General features: G+C 43.2%; 1 protein-coding gene across 1 annotated transcript in view; it reads left to right on the top strand.

Moving 5' to 3' along the window:
- Positions 1-24,606, top strand: part of LOC126417148 (acylcarnitine hydrolase-like) — a 164,545-nt gene that overhangs the window by 15,084 nt on the left and 124,855 nt on the right. Inside the window, exons 4-7 of the mRNA XM_050085045.1 lie at positions 1,189-1,339; positions 9,798-9,983; positions 16,557-16,732; positions 22,648-22,813. Of these exons, the coding sequence (XP_049941002.1) occupies positions 1,189-1,339; positions 9,798-9,983; positions 16,557-16,732; positions 22,648-22,813 (679 nt within the window). The remainder of the gene's footprint in view (positions 1-1,188; positions 1,340-9,797; positions 9,984-16,556; positions 16,733-22,647; positions 22,814-24,606) is intronic.

The following is a 24,606-nucleotide window of genomic DNA, read 5'->3' as shown; positions in this document are numbered from 1 at the left end:
CGCCTCGGTGCCAGTGATGGCCGTGTGCTGGTTAGTAAGAGGACAGTTGAGGGCCAGCAACCAAATTGTCTGCGTGCTAGTTACACTGGACCTACAACTACAGTTAGGGTCAGTGGTGTGATTTTGTATGACAGCAGGAGCACTTTTCGTGGTTATCCCATGCACCCTGACTGCAAATTTGCACATCAATCTGGTGATTCGACCTATTGTGCTGCCATTCGTGACAGCATTCGAGGGGGTGTTTGCCAACAGAATAATACTGGCCCACATACCACGTTTGTAACCCTACTTGCTCTACACAGCGTCAACATGTTGTCTTGGTCCGCTCGATCACAAGATCTGTCTCCAGTCGAGCACATATAAGGGCTTATTTCAATAGTGGTACAAGTCCATTTTTGTTCATATTAAGATGCAGAGTCCTAAAGTTAAATGAGCGCTGAAAAATCTGCAGTTGAGATACCAGAAATGTTCAAACGTATAGCTTCTTGCTAGAGATGAACCTTTAGTTCTGTTTGCTTGGATAATTAATTTCAGAAGCGTTATAGGCAGAAAAGTGTAGCTAATGGACTTGTACCACTGTTGAAATAAGCCCTTCATATGGAACATCAACGGACAACTCCAGCGCCATGTACAACCAGCCTTCGCCGTCCCTGTACGGACCAACTAAGTGCAACAGGCATCTAACTTCAACCCACAAACTGTTATCTGGCACCTGTACAACACAAAGCATGCACGTTTGCGTCCTAGCATTCGATATTCTGGCGGTTACGGTAGTTATTAATGTACCAGCATTTCACATTTGAAATGGTTTATCTCGCGCTTACATGAACCTCTGATCTTGCAATGATAATCACTTAAATATATTACCTATACACAGGTATTTTCGAAATTTCAATTCTCAGATAAATTTTTCGGGTTTTAGGTAACTGTCTCCGTTAACCTGCTCATGCGTTACTACTTCTCACTGATGGGTTGGAGAAAGTGAGCACACTCAGAGGTCTTAACTGCTGAGGAAACTGATAATGACAGCTGTCGAGAGCTCGAGAATTTTATGTCACTTGATGAGACTTCAAAACCGAGAACATTTTATCTAATGATCATATTAGTTTTTAATACATATCGTAAATACAATAAACTTGGTTGCTTTAAAAACCTTCAGTACTACGGTTGTATTTCTGTATATGACAGGTGTCGGAGGACGCGCTGCTACCGGTCATGGTCTGGATCTTTGGGGGTCACTTCACCGGTGGCAGCATCTCTAAGGAAGACTGGGGACCCGACTTCTTGCTGGACCAGGGAGTCGTTGTCGTCCTCCTCAACTACCGACTAGGGGTCCTGGGTAAGTCCCACTCTGCACACCAACTGTGTCGCCAAATAAATACTACGAGGGCGTGCTGAAAAGTAATGCCTTCGAATTTTCGCCAAATACGTACTATGAACGAGGACCCAAAACTATCGCCTCCAAATTTTTTATGCGAAAACTCTTATAGTTTTTTAAATAAGAGAACCGTTATTAACATTCTACATCTTTGTAGAGCTATACCGCCAGGAGTCTCTGAACTGTAGCGTATAAAGGGTGGTGTGTAACGTAACTATGTCGGTGCGTGAGAAACATCTTTCTGTAATCGAGCTTCAAATTCGAAGAGTTCGACTGCACATGGAGCACCCTATCCTTCAGCGTGACAATACCAGACCATGCATGAGCGCTGCGACATCTGACGCCTTGTGTTCACTTTCATCGATCTCCCTCCATGCAGTAAAGATGTGTCCCCATCTGATATTCATCTGTTTCCCAAACCTAAAAAAAAAGAAGTCTTCGCGGACTTAACTTTCTCACTTTGATAGTGGTATCAGTGACAGCTATGGTGAGCTTGTGGCTCCGTCAACAAGATCGAACACTATACAGTGACGGAATCAACTGACTGGTCACTCGTTGGGAGAAATGTGTTCGTTGCCATTGTGACTATGTTGAGAAACAAATATGTAGACCTGTAGAATAAAGATGTAGAATGTCAATAACTTCTGTTCCACTTAAAAAGCTTTAAGAGTTTTGACATTAAAGTTCGGAGGCATTATTCTTCAGCACGGCTTGGTAGATACGACGCTATACTACGGGTACGCACCTAATAGTATCACGGTAATTGTAATGCCTGAATTTATTATGTTAGCTATAAATTAGCATTACACATAATTAGTTGATCTGTTTACTCACAAACAAGTGGTGTAAATAAACTTATGTGTCCCCAATTAATATACAACTCTGGAATGTAAATTTAGATCTTAGAAGGAAATTAGCCTATTCGTTGTAGAAGATTACTGTTCGCCGAGGATCAAATTGTATACTAAAAGTATCTCTTCAACGTTTCTGTCTATGGACAGAGAGTAGGAAATATTGTTGATAATAGGTGAGATTATTGTCTGCATGTATTAGATTTGGCATTCTACCGTAATAATGATTAAATCTCTTAGTTGCGTGGTGTGATAACACCTCCTTAACCTATGACGTAACTCTTTCTGTTTAGCTTTACGCTCTTTTGTTTTCTTTTTGTTACTACTCGTATTTCTTAATCAGTGATTGGCGCTCACTTGAGCAACTTTCATCCCTGCTGCCAGCTCACTTTCGGGCGCTGCAAAGTGAATGAGGATAGGAACAGGCCACTGTATCTTATCTTCTCGTAGTAGCTGCGAGATAGAGCGGCCGCAAACAGGGGAGTGGCCGCTTCTTTCCACCATACTTAACAAAAAACTACTGACTCTTACACAACAATAGTGTGGACTACGTCCTTACTTTAAAACCTGCATTTGTATATATCTACATAAAGCAACGGACTATTTGGCCCGTTCCGTCTTCTTCAAAATTGGTTCAAAAATGTTCAAATGTGTGTGAAATCCTATGGGACTCAACTGCTAAGGTCATCAGTCCCTAAACCTACACACTACTTAACCGAAATTATTCTAAGGACAAACAGAGACACCCATGCCCGAGGGAGGACTCGAACCTCCGCTGGGACCAGCCGCACAGTACGTGACTGCAGCGCCGTAGACCGCTCAGCTAATCCCGCGTGGCTCAAAATTGGTCAAGCCATCTCCTCACTGATCTTCCTAAAGGTCTTTCGCTTTTTGGTTTACGTTGTTTTATGGCTTTAATGATTCTTGCATCTGGCATAAGCTATGTGTGTTCTTCCCTCGTAACTGATATTGTGTTATTATGTTAATTATATTTACATATTAATTTCACCACGGATGTCGTCATTTTTCTTTTTATCCATCAAAGTAAATTCAGCCACGTATCTAAGGAAATTCATGTCATATGTTTCTATTCCCTTCTCTGCTCTCTTTTTAAGAGTCGTGTTTTCGCTTCCACACAGCATTAAGCGTTTCATAAATTATTAGGGAGGAGGAAAAATAATGTGCAGGCAAAGTAATTTCTAGATTTCTTCCGCCAATCTCAGCAGAACTATCAGAAAAGAATGTGGGCCAATATAAGTGGAAGTGCATGCCGTCCTTTCTTTGTTTTTGGCAGGTCTAACACTGCAAATGAAAATTTCTATGCCCATAAATATTAGAAGTTGCTCCATCTCGGATTGCAGACTACAATAACAGATTATGCCACGTGATGCCCAAGCTTCAAGATCAGAACGAACTATACTCGTAAAAAATTCGTGTTCTTCAGGATATGGATTAAAGTGTAGTGGGTATTAAGGTTCTACAGTTCATTTATTTACGGTGTGTCCACTGCTGTGATCAGAACAGAATATGTTACACATAATTTGTAATTCAAGTAGAGCGGTGACATTCTTACAGACAGCGTGCGCTCATTGTTTTGAAGACCTATCAAAAACCGTAGGCTTGTTAATGTAAACGTTCAGTGAACATCCCTCTCTAACCGGACCTAGGTACATGACCGCACAATCACTCTGTATGACTTATCTGTCATAGTTTCCAGTCAGATTCAAGTGAATTTACAAAAAATGGTTCAAATGGCTCTGAGCACTATGGGACTTAACATCTATGGTCATCAGTCCCCTAGAACTTAGAACTACTTATACCTAACTAACCTAAGGACATCACACAACACCCAGCCATCAGTGAATTTACATATTACTTAAGTTTTACGTAGAGCCTGTATTTGAATTCTTTTTTTTTTTTTTGCCATCCCCGATATCATGAAATGAAATAATCGTGATAGCCTAGAGTCAAAATTGTCATCTCCACTGCTCCATTCTCCTCTATGGTAACTATTGCTGTATGTAGTATTATACACCGTCCGCCCAAAAAGTTACGAGACTGATTTTATCCTTGACGTGCAAGCAATATCGGCGCAGTAACTACTGTGGCAGTTTGAACTAATGATTCTAACACTAGATGTGGTATCGACCCGGCAATGTTAAGTAGTGGACGAGCGACAATAGCCTGTGAACGTTGGTATGACACAACTCACAATAGAGCAACATCTCAAAATCAAGTATTTAAGACATTCTCCGGAATTTCTGAAGACGAAAAAAGTGAGTTCACAGTTTGTCTCGCACACCTTGACTCCGTAACCAAAACAATGACCCGCGAACAACAAAAAATGGTTCAAATGGCTCTGAGCACTATGGAACTCAACTGCTGTGGTCATTAGTCCCCTAGAACTTAGAACTACTTAAACCTAACTAACCTAAGGACATCACACACACCCATGCCCGAGGCAGGATTCGAACCTGCGACCGTAGCAGCAGCGCGGCTCCGGACTGGAGCGCCTAGAACCGCACGGCCACCGCGGCCGGCCGCGACCAACAGACACTACTTGATCGAAACGAGAAACGCAATCGTATCTTTTCTGGAAAGAATCACCACGGGTGACAACAATCGGCGCTATCGATATGGATCTAACACAAAACGACGAAATGCAGAAATTGACATAAAGGGGCAGCCCTTGGATGAGCAAGAGGACATTCAAACCAATGTAACGTACGAGCTGAACAACACGACAGAAGGGTTTTCTGACTGTTTCACGTGGTTAGTTGAACGTTGTGTGAGGTGTACTCAAGTCGGAGCAGACCATATAGAACACCCGAAAGATTAAAATCACCATTTTAACTTTTCTCTGTTTCTGACTAATCGAGTCTTGAAACTTTATGGACTGGGGGGTTACATATCGTGATGTACTGTAAGTAGCCTGTTTGTATGTTGGCAGCCCTATAGACTGTATTAATATCACTGACAGCGCTTTGCGCCCTCGGCAAGAGATTCTATGGTTGGACGGAGAGTTGTTAGCGAGTGGATAGGGAAGCGTATAGGCATGATATTCTTAGTGGAGGCTCTGTGTTGGTAAGACATGCATTGTAAAGTGAGATGAAATGATGTGTTTATAAGAAGATATCTAAGGAAATGTATGATGATGGATATTTGGTTGATAATGTTTGGGCAGTGGAATTATTGACAACTACGTATTTTTTGGAACTGGATATCGCATGAATAAGATAATATTTTCTAAATACGTCCTTGTGAAACTACCTCCTTAATTCTTTTTATTAAACACTGACCTGCAGAATTTTCCGTGACAAAGACAGCTCAAACTTAACCTATTCATTTATTATCCACAATATACAAGCCCAACGCTATTTGACTGCTATACATTGACTACATGACTGCCAATAATTAACACAAAAGAATGGCCGTGAATTGCAAAAAATCCTAACAATAATACGAATCCAAAAAATACGAAATTAAAGAAACATGAAACAACCTCCAGCTCTTCTTAATTCCTTAAATTCATCTTAATCACGAATTCCAACAGTGCAAACACTAGTCTTTTTCATAAGTCACTTACCTCACAAAAAATCTTCATAACACGAACTACAGCAATTACAGCAAATAGGAACTACAGCCAGCTAAATAAAAAGATTCTGCTATAGACTCTAACTACTTAGGAGGCATATGGCTAACGAAATGAAGATTTTGTTGACGACAAAAAATGTATTTAGAAAATTTTACCTTATTCATGTTACATCCAGTTCCAAAAAATTATATAGTTGTCAATAATTCCACTGCCCAAACACTATCAACCAAACATCCATCATCATACATTTCCTTAGGTTCAAATGGTTGAAATGGCTCTGAGCACTATGGGATTTAACTTCTGAGGTCATCAGTCCCCTAGAACGTAGAACTACTTAAATCTAACTAAACTGAGGACATCACACACATCCATGCCAGAGGCAGGATTCGAACCTGCGATCGTAGTGGTCGCGTGGTTCCAGACCGTAGCGCCTAGAACCGCTCGGCCAACCCGGCCGGCACATTTCCTTACGTATTTTCCTATAAACACATCATTTCATCTCACTTTAAAATGCATGTCTTATCAATACAGAGTCCCCACTAAGAATATCATGTACATACACTTCCCTATCCTTTGGCTAACTACTGTTCGTCCAACTACAGAATCTCTTGTCGCTGTCAGCGATGTTAACACAGTCTATAGCGTTGCCAACATACAAACAGGCTACTTACAGTGCGTTTAACTTCCACTCACCGATATAACATAAAGCAGTCTATTTATTTTCTAAATAAGTTCAATAATGCTACACTGGTATTGTTACCTAGTACGATGTGCGCTTCGTTCCTTAGTTAATTTCGTCTTTCTCCGTATGCAGCAAACCAACTATTAGTTTCGAACTTTATTTCTGGCATTGTTCTATGTGTTTAATTTCACTTCAACGTATTTAGAGACGTACACTCACAAGAAATGAAGCACCCAGAAGGGAAGGAGGAAACGAAGAAATGAATTCACGTGGTGGGAGGGTATGTGATGATACTTCAGCAAACATCGAGGCAAATGTATAAATATTTTGGCGGTATGAAGTCATTTATTAGTATTAGGTTTTACCCTCTTTCGCCTGTGTGCACGTTCTGATTCGTTTGGGAAAGGTGTCATAATGCCTCTACTGAGCCAAAGAAGCTCGGGCCTTGATTTCCCTGATACTGGCGCCGGAACGGAGCTGACGACGGAACTTGTCTGACACACGCTCTGTCAGGGTCAGATCTGGGATGTTGCTGCCCACGGGAGTACGTCAACATACGAAAACAGTTCACAGACACGTGTTACATATGCGGACGAGCATTGCCCAGTTGAAATACGGCGCTGCAGCACTGTTACATGAGAGGCAGGTCTTCAAGACCCAGGATTTCCGTGACGTATTGTTGTACCGTTAGAATTGCTTCAATCATTACGAGCCATGACCGAAAGTCGTACTCGACGTCTCCCCACACACTGACGCATGGAGTAACACCGCTGGGTCTCTTCAAAACGGATGAAGATTGGACCCTTTCCCTATGTATCCATCGTACTACCCGTTGACGGTCAATTGGGATAGTGCAGTACTGTGATTTGTCCACGAACGCAGTGCGACCGCGTTATAAACAGTCCATGATTGCCGATCACGGCACCACGGCATCCCAGGGAGTCGATTACTGGGGCTCGGATGGCAGGTGAAGATGTAAAGGTGTTAGAGTGTGCCTGGTGCACAATACAGCGATCTTCCCGTGGTGGTCAGACGTGATTGACCGGAAGCTTGACATCAACTATGTCTGTCTGCCCTCACTTTCCCATGCAGCCCAACATCTTGTTACTGTCACATCCGAATGCCCCATAAATGTAGAAGTAGCATGATTTGACCTTCCGATCAAATGGAGACCCATAATTAGGTCCCTTTCACACTTTGCAAGATGATTATATTGCTTTCTAAAGCGACATCTTCGTGCCCTTACAGTGCTCATTCAACATCCAACGTTGTTCACGCTCCTTATATATCCTACCAGGCTTGGTAACAACTTAACACAAAGAACACTGCAGCACTCTGGTGGACATTCTAGATGTCACAGAGAATTTCAACTCCGATCATATACATACCAGCAAATGGCTTGTACAAGTTACATTTTACATTGATATCAGACCTTATATTCTGGGTGCTTCACCTTTTCTGTTAGGCGGTTTATTCACTTTTGACATATTATTCATTAACTCTAATTTCAGAATCGAGTTTAAGGAGTTTCATTTTTATATCCTAGTATTCGCATGTTTAACTCGTTTTCTCCAAATGAAACAACCGTTAAAGATGACATCTCCTCGGCGAATTGTGTAAATTTGCGACTAATTCCTTATTAAAATAGAGCTATGTTGTAGCAGTACAGCTTTTCTTGACGAAGGCGTTATATATCTGTGTCCCTTTCCTTATGGAAACCTCCTAGCTACGACCATCTTACGTAATGTAACTGAGTGATGAGAGAGACGGGGCACTGGACTAGTATTAGAGAGGGTGGCGGTCCAAACCCTTATCCAGCCCCCCACGCTTACTCTAACTCACTCGAGGGAAATGGGTGGCTAATTTGGAGACGCTTTTGATGATTTCCTTCGCCATCCTCTTCCAACCCGAGGTCTGTTGGGTCTCTTATGACTGACTCTTATGAGTGACTGTAGGAGGATACAAGATGACTCAGACCAAATTCGTAGTTGGTGCGATGGACTGCAGATAGCGCTAAATGTAGAAAAATGTAAGTCAGTGCAGACGAGTAGGAAAAACAAACCCATCATGTTCCAGTACAACATTAGTAGGCTTCTGTTTGACTCAGTCACATCGACTAAGTATCTAGGCGACACGTTGCAAAGCAATATGAAATGGAATGGGCTTGTAAGAATTGTAGTGAAGGCGAATAGTAGATTTCCCTTTTTTTTAGGAAAGTCTGGTTCATCTGTAAAGGAGGAGGCATGTGAGACACTCGTACGACCCATTTCTGCGTACTGTTTGAGTCTTTGAGATATTCACCAGCTCGGATTATAGGAAGACATCGAAGCAATTCGGAAGCAGATACTAAATTTGTTACGGTACGTTCTAGCAACACGCAAGTATTACGGAGATGCTTTGGGAAGGAATGAAAATCGCTAGAGGGAAGGAGACGCTTTTTTTGAGTAGCAGTATTGAGAAAATTTAGAGAGCAGGCATTTGAGGTTGACTGCAGAATGATTCTTCTGCCGCCAACATAAATTCGCGTAAGGACCATCAAGAGACTAGATTCACTAGGACTCTTAGGGAGGCATATAGACAGTCGCTCCTCAGTTGCTCTGTTTGCGAGTGGAACAGGAGAGGAAGTTACTCCTAGTGCTACAGGGTTCCCTCCGCCACGCACCGTACAGTGGCTTGCGAAGTACGAATGTAGATGCAGATGCAGATGTATACCTAGTCACCGACGAGGCGTTAAATCCTAATATTCTATCCTACCAACGGAGTCTTGCCTCCAGCTTCTTTGTCTTACCCAATTTCAAAGTTAAGTAATCGACTATTTTCCCTTCTGCTACTTCGCATGAGCTCCACTTAAGTTACTTTCACCTCACGTTCCACTATGTAGATTTAGGTTTACCGTGAATTGCCTAAATCACTCAAGGCAAATGCCGACGTAGCCCCTACGAAATGGCACGGCCGATTTCCTTTCCCATAATTACAAAACCCAGTCCGACAATCTGCTCCATCTTAAACAATATCGTTGCCGATGGGAAGTTAAACTATCATCTCACTTCCGTGCTTGCTTCTTTCCTTATTTTTATCTTAACCCATGTTTCACGCTATGACGCCCATTCCACGTGACCCGTCTTACTTGCTTTGCATTTTCCACAAGAATTCACATGTAATCAGCTATCTGTGAAACTTCATGCTTATCGTCTTCTAATTTTTTTCTCTGTTCAGAGTGTATTTTGCAGCTTTGATCAGGTTTTGGATTTGGGTCTTGACTTCACGCGAGATGTTTTATGTGCTGTGCAGGACTGCTGAGTTTGAGTGACCCCATCGCCATGGGCAACAACGTTTTCAAGGACCAGGTGGCTGGCTTACAGTGGGTGCAGAGCAACATCCGCGCATTTGGTGGCGACCCGGACAAGGTGACGCTGTTCGGACAGAGTTCCGGCGGCATCAGCGTCGAGATGCACATGTACTCGCCGCTCTCCAGAGGTATGCATCTAGTGTCGTCTTACAGATTGAGCTAATTCTTTGCTGGTTCATCTGACAGTCAACCCGGTCTAGTTTTATGGAGATTTGCATAGCGTTGGTCGCTTTTCGCATCTTCCAGGGAGAGTGTCACGAATGCATCTTATTATGTTTGACTTCTTTAGTGCATCAGAGGGCAATATCTTAAAAACTCAGATTTAACTTACTTGCATTTAAGAGAAAATTCGTATTTCATATTAAAAGACTGCTTTAGGACGTATAGACACCGATAGACAGTAATGAAAAGAGACATTCTTATTGGTGTGCTGTACTTTTACTGTAATGAGAGAAGCCACAATTTAAATTTTTGCATTTATTTTTTTACTAAAGCAGATTTACTTCTCTAATACTCTCTGTAATTCACATTACCAGGTAATCACAGAGTTTCTAGATAGTCTGTTTTTTTTCTGTTATTAAACTGCTAGTAGGGCCATTCCAAATCGTTATTCGCCCTTTAAAGTATTCCTTTTTCCTCATTCTTAATGCTTTAGCGGGTCCGTGTGTTACAATTTCCTTAATAGTATTCAGTTCATAGAACAGATCTCCTCCTCTATTTTATATCAAATTTTTACATACCGAAATACAATACTGGCCATTAAAATTGCTACACCACGAAGATGACGTGCCACAGACGCGAAATTTAACCGACAGGAAGAAGATGCTGTGATATGCAAATGATTAGCTTTTCAGAGCATTCACAAAAGGTTGGCGCCGGTGGCGACGCCTACAACGTGCTGACATGAGGAAAGTTTCCAACCGATTTCTCATACATAAACAGCAGTTGACCGGCGTCGCCTGGTGAAACGGTGCTGTGATGCCTCGTGTAAGGAGGAGAAATGCGTACCATCCCGTTTCAGACTTTGATAAAGGTCGGATTGTAGCCTATCGCGATTGCGGTTTATCGTATCGCGACATTGCTACTCGTGTTGGTCGAGATCCAATGACTGTTAGCAGAATTTGGAATCGGTGGGTTCAGGAGGGTAATACGGAACGCCGTGCTGGATCACAACGGCCTCGTATCACTAGGAGTCGAGATGCCATTCATCTTATCCGCATGGCTGTAACGGATCGTGCAGCCACATCACGATCCCTGAGGCAACAGATGGGGACGTTTGCAAGACAACAGCCATCTGGACGAACAGCTCGACGACGTTTGCAGCAGCATGGACTATCAGCTCGGAGACCATTGCTGCGGTTAACCTTGACGCTGCGTCACAGACAGGATTGCCTACGATTGTGTACTCAACGACGAACCTTGGTGCACGAATGGCAAAACGTCATTTTTTCAGATGAATCCAGGTTCTGTTGACAGCATCATGATGGTCGCATCCGTGTCTGGCGACATCGCGGTGAACGCACATTGGAAGCGTGTAGTCGTCATCGCCATACTGGCGTATCACCCGGCCTGATGGTATGGGGTACCATTGATTACACGTCTCGGTCACCTCTAGTTCGCATTGACGGCTATCCTGATTTAGGTTTTCCGCGATTCCAGTAAACTGCTTCAGGGAAATACTGGGTGATTCCCAGCCTTTCCTAATCCGATGGGACAAATAACCACGCTGTTTGGTCCCTTTCCCCAAACCAACCAACTAACAAAATAATGGACGGACGATGCGGCTGATAGTAGTCGGATTTGGGCGCGTTGCGCGTTGCCCGTTCGCCCTCCGTATAAACTATTCGCACCCAATATGCCGCAATCGCGTAGTAGCCACACCACCGCGCCATCGCCCTAAAAGCCCACCACCCTAGTCGGCACTGCGGCTCTCATTGTTAATCCGCCGGGCGGATGTATTCTGTGGCCAGCGTCCCTCCATGAATCACGGAAGCGGTGTGCTAACGCGCCCAGTTATCCAGGCGGGTCATTTTATTCTCACCTCTGATCACCAAAATCGTCCTCAGACAATCGATTTCAGTCAGTTGCAGCCGTCTACAAAGCAGTTCAGAAAATACCATCCATGTGGCTCTCTTAAATAGGTCATCACTGACATAAACCGAAGGTCTGGCCACAATTTTAGTGGTCATGGACGGGAGTAAAAGAAACGAATTGTAAACTATGATATCAAAGTAGTTTTGCTTAGTAGTTTGTTGCGCTTAGACATCCTGCATTGTTTCTAATGAACGGAGAACAAATTAACAGCTCCCAAGAGGGCTAGTCTAAACTTGATGAGTTTCAGTTTCTTACAAAGCATCGATATTTTTTTTTTTTTTTGTGCCCTTAGATGTACCTTTCAAGACAAAAAACTTCAAATATGTTACCATCTGATTTTTATTTGAATGACTGATACAGCCTGATGCTGTCATTTGTTTGTACACTACTGACCAATTTAACTCTTAGACCGGTTACAAACTACTTGGTAAACTGGAGTAGTAGGAATTCGTTCATTAACAATCGGTTAAAAGATAAACACATTAGAAACCAGGTGATAAGTTGTGCTAGGATTAATAAGAAAATACTGCACTACAAATCAGCGATGATACTTGCTGAACACTACATTACAAAAAGAATGAAGTACCAGGAAAGGGAGGAGGAAACTAAATGGAATCCGACGGGTTGACAAGTTATGTTATGTTACTCCAATGATTGTAGCATCGAGTGAAATTTCCAAAAAATTTGGGCTGTACTAGCCCACGTTATCAGCATGCATGCAGTGATTCGGTTGGCAAGGGTCTCACAAAGCCGTTAAATTCTCTCCTTCCGCAAGCTAGCCCACAACTTAGTAACTGGCCCTCCACATCACAGACGCTCACACAAGGATGGCGATGACGTACAGTAAGATCCATAACGTCTCTCCAGGACAGAATCACTTCACGCAAACAGTACATAGGAACTCGTGCCATGCGTGAACAAGCATAGTCGTGTTGAAAAATGACGTAATGGTGCTGCATGTAAGAGATAACACATGTTGTTGTTGTTGTTGTTGTTGTTGTTGTCTTCAGTCCTGAGACTGGTTTGATGCAGCTCTCCATGCTACTCTATCCTGTGCAAGCTTCTTCATCTTCCAGTACCTACTGCAATCTACATCCTTCTGAATCTGCTTAGTGTATTCATCTCTTGGTCTCCCTCTACGATTTTTACCCTCCACGCTGCCCTCCAATACTAAATTGGTGACCCCTTGATGCCTCAGAACATGTCCTACCAACCGATCCCGTCTTCTGGTCAAGTTGTGCCACAAACTTCTCTTCTCCCCAATCTTATTCAATACTTCCTCATTAGTTATGTGATCTACCCATCTAATCTTCAGCATTCTTCTGTAGCACCACATTTCGAATGCTTCTATTCTCTTCTTGTCCAAACTATTTATCGTCCATACATGGCTACACTCCATACAAATACTTTCAGAAATGGCTTCCTGACACTTAAATCTATACTCGATGTTAACAAATTTCTCTTATTCAGAAAAGCATTCCTTGCCATTGCCAGTTAACACATAAGGGCCCAAAATCTCTGCGGCGTACAGTTGTACCGTGACAATTCCCTGTCACTACCCAATCGTGACATGAAGTCATATCTGACAGTTTCTCACACAACGACGTCAGGAGTAACACCACTTTGCTTCTCCAAAGCAAGAAAAGAATGAGATCTCTCACTACGTCTGCACCATCGTCGACAACAGTGGTTACCTAGGGTAGTGCAGAACTGTGATTCGTCACAGGAGACAGTGAGACGCCATTCATCACAGTCCACGATTGCCGATCAGAGTCCCGATACAGACGCAGCCGTTTGTGCTGTTAATGAGACCCAGAAAATATTAGATACAGGCTCCCAGGTAGATGCCATTTTCCTTGACTTCCGGAGGGCGTTCGATACAGTTCCGCACTGTCGCCTGATAAACAAAGTAAGAGCCTACGGAATATCCGACGAGCTGTGCGGCTATATTGAAGAGTTTTTAGCAAACAGAACACAACATGTTGTTCTCAATGGAGAGACGTCTACAGACGTTAAAGTAACCTCTGGCGTTCCACAGGGGAGTGTTATGGGAACATTGCTTTTCACAATATATGTAAATGGCCTAGTAGATAGTGTCGGAAGTTCCGTGCGGCTTTTCGCGGATGATGCTGTAGTATACAGAGAAGTTGCAGCATTAGAAAATTGCAGCGAAATGCAGGAAGATCTGCAGCGGATAGGCACTTGCTGCAGGGAGTGGCAACTGACCCTTAACATAGACAAATGTAATGTATTGCGGATACTTAGAAAGAAGGATCCTTTATAGTATGATTATATGATAGCGGAACAAACACTGGTAGCAGTTAATTCTGTAAAATATCTGGGAGCATGCGTACGGATCGATTTGAAGTGGAATGAAAATATAAAATTAATTGTTGGTAAGGTGGGTGCCAGGTTGAGATTCATTGGGAGAGTCCTTAGAAAATGTAGTCCATCAGCAAAGGAGGTGGCTTACAAAACACTCGTTCGACCTATGCTTGAGCGTTGCTCATCAGTGTAGGATCCGTATCAGGTCGGGTTGTCAGAGGTGATAGAGAAGATCCAAAGAAGAGAGGCGCGTTTCGTCACAGGGTTATCTGGCAAGCGTGATAGCATTACGGAGATGTTTAGCAAACTCAAGTGGCAGACTCTGCAAGAGAGGCGCTCTGCGTCGTGGTGTAGCTTGCTCGCCAGGTTTCGAGAGGATGCTTTTCTGGATGAGGCATCGAATATATTGCTTCCCCCTACTTATATCTCCCGAGGAGATCACGAATGTGCGCATGGAGTCTTTCCGGCAGTCGTTCTTCCCGCGAACCATACGAGACTGGAGCAGGAAACGGAGGTAATGACAGTGGCACGTAAAGTGCCCTCCGCCCCCACACCGTTGGTTGGCTTGCGGAGTGTAAATGTAGATGTAGATGTGTTAACGCCAGCCTGCACATGGTACAGTAATTCCATTGGCCGCCTGCTGCAGATCTCCGGCCAAAGGTACTCGATGACACAGAATGTTGGAGAGATTGCATTACTTGTTATCGGATGGCAGACGTGAAGGACTGCGGTGTGCTTCATGCACGGTAGGACGATCCTTCCTTGTGGTGGTCAGAAGTGTTCGACTGGAGCCTTGATAACGAATGTATCTGCTCTCACCTTCCTGTGTTCAACATCGGGTCATCGTCTCAACCAAATGCCCTGCAAATATGGCCAATGCACGATTCGACCAGCTGGCCAAATGCAAACTCACAATGAGGCCCCTTTTAGACACTGTGAGGTGGGAATAATGCTGAATCACGAGTACCTGTGTCCTTCAGTGACCAATCAGCATCTGAAGCTGGTCACACCTCCTGTACATCCTGCCACGGCTGATAATAAATCTAAACATGAACAACCTTAATGGACCCTGGTGACCGTTCTACTCGCCACACAGAGACTTGCAACTGGTAACTCATTTACCCGATGACGGTGTCTCTGTGTACAGCGTGGCACTGGTATCCCACCATGTCTTCTATGTGCCTCACGTCCTTTGTTAGGCAACACTGTCAAGTTTGTGAGCGAAATTTTCGCCGTTGTCGTTAAGTTTCACTAGCTTCATTAATACCACTGCAAACATTTAAAATTACATGTACCTCAATATACTGCCCCACTGGACTAACACTTCACGACTGGGCGATCGTTAATGTGGCATGGCACGACGAAAACGCTATTACAAAGACATTACAGTGGTTTAATGTGCCGTAGCTGAATTATCGTACTTTTAAGCGACTGGTAGGTGGGATGCATTGGGTTGCTGCCGCTTCCGTTTATCACGATATTAGAAAATGATCTAAGTTCTAAAATATACAGTAGTGCACAAATAACAAATGATAGCTGTGGTGCCACCGCCAGACACCACACTTGCTAGGTGGTAGCTTTAAATCGGCCGCGGTCCATTAGTACATGTCCGCGTGTCGCCACTGTTAGTGATCGCAGACCGAGCGCCACGACACGGCAGGTCTCGAGAGACGGACTAGCACTCGCCCCAGTTGTACGGACGACGTAGCTAGCGATGCACACTGACGAAGCCTCGCTCATTTGCAGAGCAGATAGTTAGAATAGCCTTCAGCTAAGTGAATGGCTACGACCTAGCAAGGCGCCATTAGTAGTTTATTGCCTGAATCTACAGAGTCTCACTTGTATCATCAATAGCGATGTACAACAAGGATGGATTTAAGTTAAGTATTCCAGCAGCTACGTACTTTTCTTTATAGCATTCATTACGTATCCTGTTTCAGACCTATCTCTAGGCTGCGTGAGTTAACGCGTGCCTTTCGGCTACTTCCGAGTGGCGTGGCTGTTAACCTACGCCACAACAATAGCTTCAGGTGGTAATATATTAATCGACGTGTCAAAGCTGTGGACCAAGCCCACTGAAGGTCATTGAGTATTTTTGTATCATTCGTAAGATTCTTACGTGAGATGTTGAAGACGGGTGACTTTCATCTGCGTCTGAGCCGGAGCCACCATAGCTCTGACTGACTACTCAGGGACGTCGTGTGACTTCCCACTGCCCTCTTTTTGTCGCAACGTGGCACTTGCTTTCAGAGAGTGTAGGCAGCCTTTTGTGGTTGCTGCAGGGCTGTTCCGGGCGGCCATCTCTCAGAGTGGCTCGGCCCTCGGCGGAGACCACATTGCTGACACGAACCGCGAGATCGCCTTCTGTATCGGCGCGGAGCTGGGCCTGCAGACAGAGGATCCTCAGGAGCTGCTCAGCTTCCTGCAGTCGGAGGAGATTTCCTCGCTATACACCACGGTAGGCCACTGACAGCTATTCCCGTAGCTCCGCACTAGGTAACCCAAAATTCTCTGAAGAATCTAACACCCATATACAGTTTCAGGTCACTTTACAATTGAGTTATTGAGGTAAATATTTAATGTTAAGCATGTAAGCGAGAGCAGTTACAGAAATTTAAGATTATATGTAGAGTGTGTTGGGAGTCCATAACTCCTCTCATTTACAGATACTGGGTAATTTGGGTATTTTAGTGCAGGGATTTACGCACCCTCAAGAAAGGTTCATAGTTTCTGACTATAATACATGTCTTAATGCGTTAAACATTTCACATAAGGTCACACTGAGATGACAAAGTCACGGGACAACTCCCATTGTCGTGTCGGACCTCCTTTTTCCCGTCTTAGTGCAGTAACTCGACGTAGCATGGACCCAACACACTGCTGGAAGCCCCTTAATGAATATTGAGCCATGCCGCATCTATAGCCATCCATTACTGCGAGAGTGTTGCCGGTGTACGATTACGACCACGAACTGACCTTTCCATTATGCTCCTCAAATTTCGATGGAATTCATGTCGTGAGATCCCTGTGGCCAAACCATTCCCTCATATTGTCCAGAATGTTCTTCAACCCATTCGCGAACACCATATAAATTTCAGCGTTGTTTGGGAACATGAAGTGTATGAAGGTCTGCAAACTGTTCCCAGGTAGTCAGACAGAATCATTTCCAGTGAATTATCGGTTTAGCTGGACCGGGGGACTCAGACCATTCCATATAAACACAGCCTTAAGCATTATGGAGCCACGATCAGCTTGCACAGTGCCTTGTTGACAGCTTCGGTGCATAGCTTCGTGACGTCTGCGCCACATTAGAACCATACCATCAGCTTTTACCAACTGAGATCCAAACTCATCTGACCAGGCCACACCAGTCGTCTAGGGTCCAACCGATATGGTCACGCTCCCAGGAGAGGAGCTTCAGGCGATGATGTGCTGTTAGCAAAGGCAGTCGCGTCGGTCGTTTGCTGCCTAAGCCAATTATCACCAAATTTGCCTCACTGTGCTAACGGGTACGTACGTCGTACGTCCCCCATTGATTTCTGCATTAATTTCAGTGTTGATTTTTGTTACCACTGACAACTCTGCGCAAACACCACTTCTCTCAGTTGTCCGTGCTGTAAGGTAATACCTGAAATTTGCTATAATCGGCGCATCTTGACACTCTGTATCTCGGGATATTGAATACCCTAACGATTTCTGAAATGGAATGTCCCATGTTTCGTTCCAACTTCCCTCTGCATTCAAAGTCTGTTTAATTCCCGTAGTGGGACCATAATCACGTCGGAAATGTTTTCACGTGAATCACCAGAGTAAAAATGACAGCTCCACCAATTCACTGTCTTTTTATACCTTGTGTACTTGATACTGCCGCCTTGTGTATATGTGTTTATTCAAAAAAATGGCTCTGAGCACTATGGGACCCAACTGCTGAGGTCATCAGTCCCCTAGAACTTAGAACTAGTTAAACCTAACTAACCTAAGGACATCACACAGATCCATGCCTGAGGCAGGATTCGGACCTGCGACCGTAGCGGTCTCGCGGGTCCAGACTGCAGCGCTAGAACCGCGCGGCCACTTCGGCCGGCATATGTGCTTATTATACGATTACTTCTGCTACCTCAGTGTGTACTAGTTAATGAGTGAGTTATGAGACTATTTAAAATTTTCATATCTGGACAGTTTTGACACGACATTTTGAAATTCAAATTTTTGTTACCTGTAAGCCTTTAGTAAATTTGACCGTATTATTGTTCCTCGGCCTAGTCACTTACTAGTACAAGTTACTGTAACAGTGTTCGCTTTTTCTAACCCAAACGGAAATAAAGGGGCATACTACTGTAGATAGCTCATGCAATTTTGTTGATACCATCTTCTTTTGAGGAGGAACAAATTCTTATTGGTGTTCAATACTTAAATACTGGGACTGCTACCGCGTTTGTGATGCATAAATGACATTCAGTCTCTCACTGGCAGGGCAGTACTCTATGCTGATCACTCATCTGCAAGACTGTAAGGGATATTAGCAAATATGAAGCTCCTTCACTTGATGAAAAAAGAAGCAAAAATCTACTCCATGTTTCGAAATACAGACAGACTTAATACCTCGACGGATATAAATTACTCGCTATTGAAGGAAACGCAAATGCCAAAAGGCCAATTAGAACTCAGAGAAAATGACGTTTTTTAAAGACGTTTCTAGCTTGGTGCAGTTGTATATCAAGAGAAGCTTTCCACGGCGCACTGTGTAGATCTAAGTTAACCACGTGGGTCACCAACCTTCGCTAGAAGTTGACATCTGAAAGACATGTACAACAACAGAATTTATGTTAAACATTCAAAAATTGTCGATCATTTCTCGGTAAAGAGCCTATAACTTAGGGACGAAAAATGCTAGTTACATGTGGATCAGAAATGTAACTCAGGAGACATATTAAAGATATTCTTAAATGATTGGGACATTCAGAAGTTACATATAATTGCTGATTTTGGGGAGGAGGGGACGAAACAGCGAGATCATCGGTCCCATCAGAAGAGGGAAGGTTTGGGGAAGGAAATCGGCCGTGCCCTTTCAAAGGAACCATCCCGGCATTTGCCTGAAGCGGTGTAGGGAAATAATGGAAAATTTAAATCTGGATGGCCAGTCACGTGTTTGAACCGTCGTCCTCCCGAATGCTGATTTAAGCAAAAGCGCTTACTTTTCATTCTTCCATTTATCAGTGTCTTGTGGAATATTTTTTGAGATAATTCTAGAAAGTGACACAGAATATTCATTGACCAGAAACATGCTGTCCCTCATGCTCTATAATTCATGTAGGTTGCTCAATAGGGGAAAAAAGCACGTTAAAGAGAGTCTAACAGTAGAGCTTATGTCTAATGAGGCTTCTTTGATAAGAATCGTATACAGTTTAAAGTTAATGCCAGCATTTTCAAATATAGCGCTAGTACCAAAAGTAGCCTCCACTATTCATAATTTTGTCCTGCACTTGAAGAGAGAGCAGCAATAAAAATATTTGACCGCCTCCCTTGTGGACAAAGATTGTTGAAGACAATGAAAATTTTGGAAATGAGTTGCTTGACAATATATTCTACTGACCTAGAGTTACGGATGGATAAAATCGATATGTGTTTGTATTACTTTTGTGAACTTTTTGGTATATTAAGATTTAAAGATAAGGAATAATTATTTAAATGAGCAGCCTCTAACCATGTTTTCACAGAAATATTCAACAAGTCTGATTGGTTTTCTTATACATCTATCAGAGAATACGAATTCGCAGTAAATCGCTGTATTTTTGTTCTGCTGTTCAAATGACGGCTAGTTCTCAGAGGTTTCCTCTGTGGTGTTGATCTTTTACGCTGTGCCGTAATACCGTTGTATTAGCATTTTCCACTGAGTTGAGAACCTTGCATTCGTTACAAGAATGATAGGTATTTCCTCTTAGATTTCCGAATAAATCATTTTTAATGAACGAGAATTAAGTAATAATTATTGGCATAACAATTATTTTGAAAATTAGTCAGACATTGGAAGTAGGTAAAAAATAATTATACAACATCTAACAAAATACAAATAAACTATGGAACATCACTGAACCACATTCAAAGATTCGTGCTGTAACAGTCTACCGTAAGAGCAGAGAATTGAGTAGTGGCAATGAATCGAAGAAATCACAAATTTATTTTTTTTAATACTGCCCAACGCGTCTCATTCCGTTCATCTCAGCATCTGATCGCTACCGATGTCCAGAGGTCGATGGTGGTCAGAGTAGCATCACGAAGATACGATACATGCAGCAATATTAGTGATAAAACAACAGTAAAAATGGAAGCGTTACGTTCTCTGTCATCAACAAAACACAGCCATTTTTTGCTCATTATCTCGACGAAACACAACGCTAGGAGGTTGTTGATAAAGGTGATAAAAGGGAAATATACAGGGTGTTTCAAAAATGACCAGTATATTTGAAACGGCAATAAAAACTAAACGAGCAGCGATAGAAATACACCGTTTGTTGCAATATGCTTGGGACAACAGTACATTTTCAGGCGAACAAACTTTCGAAATTACAGTAGTTACAATTTTCGACAACAGATGGCGCTGCAAGTGATGTGAAAGATATAGAAGACAACGCAGTCTGTGGGTGCGCCATTCTGTACGTCGTCTTTCTGCTGTAAGCGTGTGCTGTTCACAACGTGCAAGTGTGCTGTAGACAACATGGTTTATTCCTTAGAACAGAGGATTTTTCTGGTGTTGGAATTCCACTGCCTAGAACACAGTGTTGTTGCAACAAGACGAAGTTTTCAACGGAGGTTTAATGTAACCAAAGGACCGAAAAGCGATACAATAAAGGATCTGTTTGAAAAATTTCAACGGACTGGGAACGTGACGGATGAACGTGCTGGAAAGGCAGGGCAACCGCGTACGGCAACCACAGAGGGCAACGCGCAGCTAGTGCAGCAGGTGATCCAACAGTGGCCTCGGGTTTCCGTTCGCCGTGTTGCAGCTGCGGTCCAAATGACGCCAACGTCCACGTATCGTCTCATGCGCCAGAGTTTACTCCTCTATCCATACAAAATTCAAACGCGGCAACCCCTCAGCGCCGCTACCATTGCTGCACGAGAGACATTCGCTAACGATATAGTGCACAGGATTGATGACGGCGATATGCATGTGGGCAGCATTTGGTTTACTGACGAAGCTTATTTTTATCTGGACGGCTTCGTCAATAAACAGAACTGGCGCATATGGGGAACCGAAAAGAACGATTACTGCATCACGCTATCTGGACATTCTTCGTGAATTTGTGGCTGTACAAACTGCCTTAGACGACACTGCGAACACCTCGTGGTTTATGCAAGATGGTGCCCAGCCACATCGCACGGCCGACGTCTTTAATTTCCTGAATGCATATTTCGATGATCGTGTGATTGTTTTGGGCTATCCGAAACATACAGGAGGCGGCGTGGATTGGCGTCCCTATTCGCCAGACATGAACCCCTGTGACTTCTTTCTGTGTGGACACTTGAAAGACCAAGTGTACCGCCAGAATCCAGAAACAATTGAACAGCTGAAGCAGTACATCTCATCTGCATGTGAAGCCTTTCCGCCAGACACGTTGTCAAAGGTTTCGGGTAATTTCATTCAGAGACTACGCCATATTATTGCTACGCATGGTGGATATGTGGAAAATATCGTATTATAGAGTTTCCCAGACCGCAGCGCCATCTGTTGTTGAAAATTGTAACTACTGTAATTTCGTAAGTTTGTCTGCCTGAAAATGTACTGTTGTCCCAAGCATATTGCTTGGGACAAACGGTGTATTTCTATCGCTGCTCGTTTAGTTTTTATTGTCGTTTCAAATATACCGGTCTTTTTGAAACACCCTGTATAAATAAATAGCCTCGCGGAGTGGCCGCACGGTTTGAGGCGCCTTGTCATGGACTGCGCGGCCTCCCGCCAGAGACTCGAGTCCTCCCTCGGGCATGGGGTGTGTCTGTTATTCTTAGCATAAGTTATTTTAAGTAGTGCGTAAGTCTATGGACCGATGACCTCAGCAGTTTGGTGCCTTAGGAATTCACACACATTTGGACATTTTTATAAACAAATAAATGAAGTATTTCCACATGTTCAGTGAGATAGACTAGTATATATATTTAAGAAATATTTTGACGGGTAACTTGTAGTCATAATCAGATTGTCTAAACGTTCGCTTCTGGACTCGTCCAGTGACCGGACCGTCACAGTATCATAACAAGAAATGTCGAAGCTGATGTTAGCTTATTTACCACCAGAAGAACGTAGTGCTTGGTACAGGATGGATATTGTTCCCATGAGTCATCCACTTTATTTTTACGTCTTTTTGTGTGTTTCAGAGTTGTGGAGTGGGTTTCATGATCGCCATAGAGCCTGAAGCAGAGGGGGCATTCATGACGGCGGACCACAGCAGGCTCGGAGCGTGGGCTGTTGCGGGCAACTATACTCCTATGCCACTCCTTACCGGTGTCACCACTGGCGAGTACAACTTGCAGCTGCAGAATGGTAAGTGTCACAACCTGTTGTTCAGGTGACTCAAGACTAAGAAATAAAGACTTGAAAGTGCTGATGAAACAACACACTCTGTTATCGACAATAGTAAGGTAACCGCGGATGACAACGAAAGAGGTCCCACTATGACATAAAGGGCACATACTCCGCAAGCCACCGTACGGTGCGTGGTAGAGGGTACCTTATAGTCATTTTATTTCTCATTCCATTCGCAAATAGAGCAAGGTAAAAACGACTATCTATATGCCTCGGTATGAGCCCTAATTTCTCGTGTCTTCCCTTCGTGATCCTTACGCGCAGTGTATGTTGGAGACTACAGAGTCGTTATGCAGTCAACTTCAAATGCCGATTCCCCAAATTTTCGCCATATGTTCCTCGAAAAGAATGTCGCTTTCCTTTCAGAGATTCTCATTTCAGTTCCCGAAGTATCTCCGTAGCACTTGCTGTTCGAACTTATCGGTAACAAATGTTGCACTCTGCCTCTGAATTGCTTCGGTGTCTTGCTTCAATTCGATCTGATATGGCTCTCAACTACTTGAGCAGTACTCAAGAATAACTAGCAGCAGCGTTCTATATGAGGTCTGATTTACAGATGAACCACACTTTCCTAAAATTCTCCCAATAAACCGGTCAATCACTAGTCTTCGCCATCACAATTCTCACATATTCGTTCCATTTAATATCGTTTTACAACGTTACGCTCAGATAATTAAATGATGCGTGAAGCAGGACACTTCTAATGTTGTATTCGAACATTACAAGCTTTTTCCCTACTCATGCCCATTTTCCACTTTTAGAGCCAGCTGCCATTCATCACACCAATTGCAGATTTTGTCTAAGTCATCTTGTACCTTCCACCAGTCACTCAACTCCGACGCGTTACCGTAGACCACAGAATCATCAGCAAACAACCGTAAATTGCTTCCCACCCAGATTCGGCTAATCATATATGTATATACGTAAGCAACAGCGGTCCTATAACACTTCCGTGGGATACTCTGACGATACCCCTGTCTCTGATGAACATTCGTCGTCAAGGACTTCATGCTGGGTTCTGTAACTTCGAGCCACTCACACACCTTTGAACGTATTCCATATGGGCGTACCTTCGTTAATTGCCTGCAATGGGGCACCCTGTCAAATGCTTTGTGGAAACATAAAAAAATGGAATCAACTCGTTGCCCTTCATCTGCAGTTTACAACATATCATGTGCGAAAAGGGCACACTGTGTTTCGCAAGAACGACACTTTCTAAAACCATGCAACTTCATCGACGTACGCTTCTCAGTATTAATAAAATTTATTATATTCGAACTGCGAACGTGTTCAAAGATTCTGCTGCAAAACAAAATTAGGGAGCTTTCACACTTACCAACAATAGCAGGAAACTCTTGCGTTTGATGATGATGAGGAAAGTTCCCTGGAATACAAAATAACTACAATAATTATATAGATATTCCTACTTGTGAGTGTAAAATGTGCTTCCATCAATAGTAATTGCTTTTGTTACATAAAATCGCTGAAAGTTACGCGGTTCAGTTTTTCTTACATAGAAAATGCAATTTGCATTTTTTAAGCACAGAAAATACGCAGTGGATTAACACTGAACGATATGCGGTTCCAGTCATGCGCAAAACATATAAACACACGAAGAAGAAACAAAGAGAAGTTGTCGGCTCCCAGTTCCTCTCTCATACATTCATTTCTCTGCCAATGTTACCAATACGTGATTTACGTACATTACCAAAACTACTGAACAGTAGGATTGACAGAGAGCAAAACTATTT

Source organism: Schistocerca serialis, chromosome 8 (genome assembly GCF_023864345.2).
Source record: "Schistocerca serialis cubense isolate TAMUIC-IGC-003099 chromosome 8, iqSchSeri2.2, whole genome shotgun sequence".
Lineage (NCBI taxonomy): Eukaryota > Metazoa > Arthropoda > Insecta > Orthoptera > Acrididae > Schistocerca > Schistocerca serialis.
Note: the sequence above shows the minus strand (reverse complement) of the source record. Positions and strands in the feature narration are given on the sequence as shown.